Raw genomic sequence first — 2,959 nt, 5'->3', positions numbered from 1 at the left:
AATCTTTAAACAAGTCCGCATCCTTCAAGCCTTATTTCTAAGTGCACACACAAATCTGTTCTTTGATCCATGCATGAAGTGGGGGAAACAGATACAATAATTAATTGTAATTACTGTTCTTGCAACCTCACTCAGAAACTAGATAATCTCTTTTTTTAATAATAAGTTTCTTAGAGAGCAGAACTTCTAACAGGGTTGGCATAGTAATTATTAAAAAGAAAGAAAAGGAAGCCTCCCACTGCAGTCTGCTTTCACATCGAGATTCAAAGAGCTTTGGCAATAAAAAAAAAGAAGCTTTTTCATGCTGTTATGCAAAAAAGTCAGAATCTGTCCTTGAAATCTTTCTTTATTCATAAAGAAAACTGTGACTATGGGAAGCCATGTTAAATGCTTATGTAATGAGGATCTTGCTTGCTTTGACCGGGTGGTTGCTTAGGTAAATGAAGTAAACAAGAAATCCAAATAGAAGGGAAATATAATTTGAGTCAACATCTTCATACAAGTCTGTCTGCAAAGTAAGTGTCCTCCACAGCACAAACTTCAGTGATAAGGTGTTGCATAAGCAAGGTGATTCTGAGGTGATTTGCTCTTCTTATCAGGTAAATAGGTGTGTGGGCGGTTTGGTGTTTGTAAATACGCGGCGGTGCTGCAGGAATAATCGTTTGCATGTGGAGTGTGGTAGATTGTGGAATGGGCTGAGCCGTCGCGCTGCACTGATAGACGTACAGTAAAGTCCATAATGAGCACAGATCCTTCCCATCCAATGCAAATAAGCTGTCACCACTACCTGTGGTCAGAACTGATGCAAATCATGCCTAATACTCATGTATAAATCCCTGTGAAGGAACTCTTAAATCCATGGGTTTCACCTTGCTGTGTGCATCCTGCAGACAACTCCAGGCAAGGATTAATACTTGGATAAACAAAACAAAACAAAGGATTCTTCAACTGCAGCCAAAGGTATTGAGTCAGACAACGTATTGTGACGACTGGCAGGCTAAGAGAATAAAAGCAGGAGCCTTCAGTAAGAGTCAGAGCGATAAAAAGCCTCGTCTGACCCAAGGGAGCTTTGTTTGAGGTAAAAATGGCAAACGTTTCTCTCCCCTAATTACTCTCACCTCCTTCCCCTGAGCTTTACGTCACATACGATGACTGACTAAATTTCACATTTCACGTATATTTTTAACCGTAATAGAAGATTTTAATTGAGCCTATTTGTATCTGTTTTATGTATTTCAAAGACTTAATGTGTGAATCTTTTCCCCAGGCCCCACTGACAAACTGTGACTGATTCCATTCTGTGACAGAAATCAAGAATCGTCTGGTTTGGAGTGTGTGTGCATAATTTTTTGTCTTCTTGTCATCTTTTTGAACACAGAGAAAACAAAATACTTCAGAACTGCACACGTACTGCTGAGTGGTACACAGACTGTAAAGTTATTCTTGTAACCGTTTGCACTGCAGAGACAGAGGCATTATGCTTGGGGTAGTTAAGTTTACCCTCTGGGTGATAACAGGTCTGCTGGCCGTGCTGACCGTCTTATTTAATGTCTACATCTTTGTGACGTGTCTCTGGAACTACAAGCAGAAAAAGCAGTTGGGTCCCAGTGATACAATCATCATGGCTCTGTCGGTGGCGGATGTGCTTCATCAGCTGGCCTGTTACTTCTGGATGACCATGGTTGAAGTGGACAGAGAGTGCCGCATCGCACAGATTATCTACACCGTCATGCTACAGTGCGTCTTCAGTGTCAAGTTCACCATTATGTGGGACACCAGCTTTCTCACCTTCTACTACAGCACCAAGCTGGTCAACACCCCCAATCAGTGCTACACACACATCCAGACTGCCATCCTCAAGCACGTCACCTTAGCCGTGTTTCTCATCCCTCTGTGTGGCCTGTGCACCTGCATGCCCATGCTGGTGGTGTTTCATGCTGAGCAGAACGTCACGGAGACAAACAAAGACTGCGGGATTTTAGTCCCTGACACCAAGGCCGGCCTGGTTTATGATGTCCTTTATTTGCTCCTCGCTGATGTACTGCCAGGGCTGCTCATGATAAAATGCTGCATCTCCATCTCTGTCCACCTGGCCATCCATCTCCGCCACATGAAAGCCAGCACCAACGGAGCGCACCTCCCAAAGCTGGGCTCCCAGATGAGGGTGATCGAGATGGCTCTGTCCATCGTGGCCGTCTTCATTGTCTTCCTCGTGGTTGACCTGTATGTGAACTACCAAATAGTGGTGAACCACGAGAACGACATCACGCTCACGTTCCTCTTCACATCCGTCTACACGACTGTTAATGCCATCGTGCTCATCTATGGTAAAAAGACTTTCTGGAAAGCTCTGCTACGTGAATATAACGTCCTGTTGGATGTATATCCATGTCTGTCTTGTCTGAAGGTGCCTGAACAAAAGGCTAAAACCAGCACTCCTGTAAAAGTCCAAAACTGAAAAGCCAATTTGCTTTGTGCTGGAGGTCTTTGTGCTGAAATCAATTGGTCATTGTCTGTGCTTATTAAAAACTTTGAAGTAACTTATTCTTTTATCTTCTGTGAGAGCAATTTCAGTAATGGCCACTGTCTTGCTGAATAACATAATTGCAATTCCTTACATCAATATGGGATTTTAGCCGTGTTACACAGCTGGAGCAGGGGAAGTATAAGCGTTGAAGTGATGCTCACAGCTGCTAGGTAACCATCCAAATCACCAGCTCATCAGACTGCACCTATGAACATTAATGTTTCAATAGAACAAATAATAGTCAGGCCTGTAAAATAGATCCCCAAGCATGGCTGCCTGGACATGATGTAACTCTGTGCCCATCTCAAAATGTTAAAAAATACATGTGACTGTGGTGAGAGTACAGAGCATATTAATAAAACAAGAAAGTACGCACAACGTGATTTTTTCCCCCCTCTCAGCATCACAGAGGATTTGAGAGTTTTTCCTCTG

The 2,959-nt window shown here is 43.1% G+C and overlaps 1 protein-coding gene across 1 annotated transcript; it reads left to right on the top strand.

Annotated features, from left to right (window-relative positions):
- Nucleotides 1–1,477: 1,477 nt before the first annotated feature.
- On the top strand, nucleotides 1,478–2,458 carry LOC110953090 (uncharacterized). Its single transcript, XM_022196929.1, has one exon. It carries the CDS (start codon nucleotides 1,478–1,480, stop codon nucleotides 2,456–2,458), a length of 981 nt encoding a protein of 326 aa, XP_022052621.1.
- The last annotated feature ends 501 nt before the right edge of the window (nucleotides 2,459–2,959 follow it).

This window comes from Acanthochromis polyacanthus, chromosome 7 (genome assembly GCF_021347895.1).
Source record: "Acanthochromis polyacanthus isolate Apoly-LR-REF ecotype Palm Island chromosome 7, KAUST_Apoly_ChrSc, whole genome shotgun sequence".
In the NCBI taxonomy this organism is placed as follows: Eukaryota; Metazoa; Chordata; class Actinopteri; family Pomacentridae; genus Acanthochromis; species Acanthochromis polyacanthus.
Note: the sequence above shows the minus strand (reverse complement) of the source record. Positions and strands in the feature narration are given on the sequence as shown.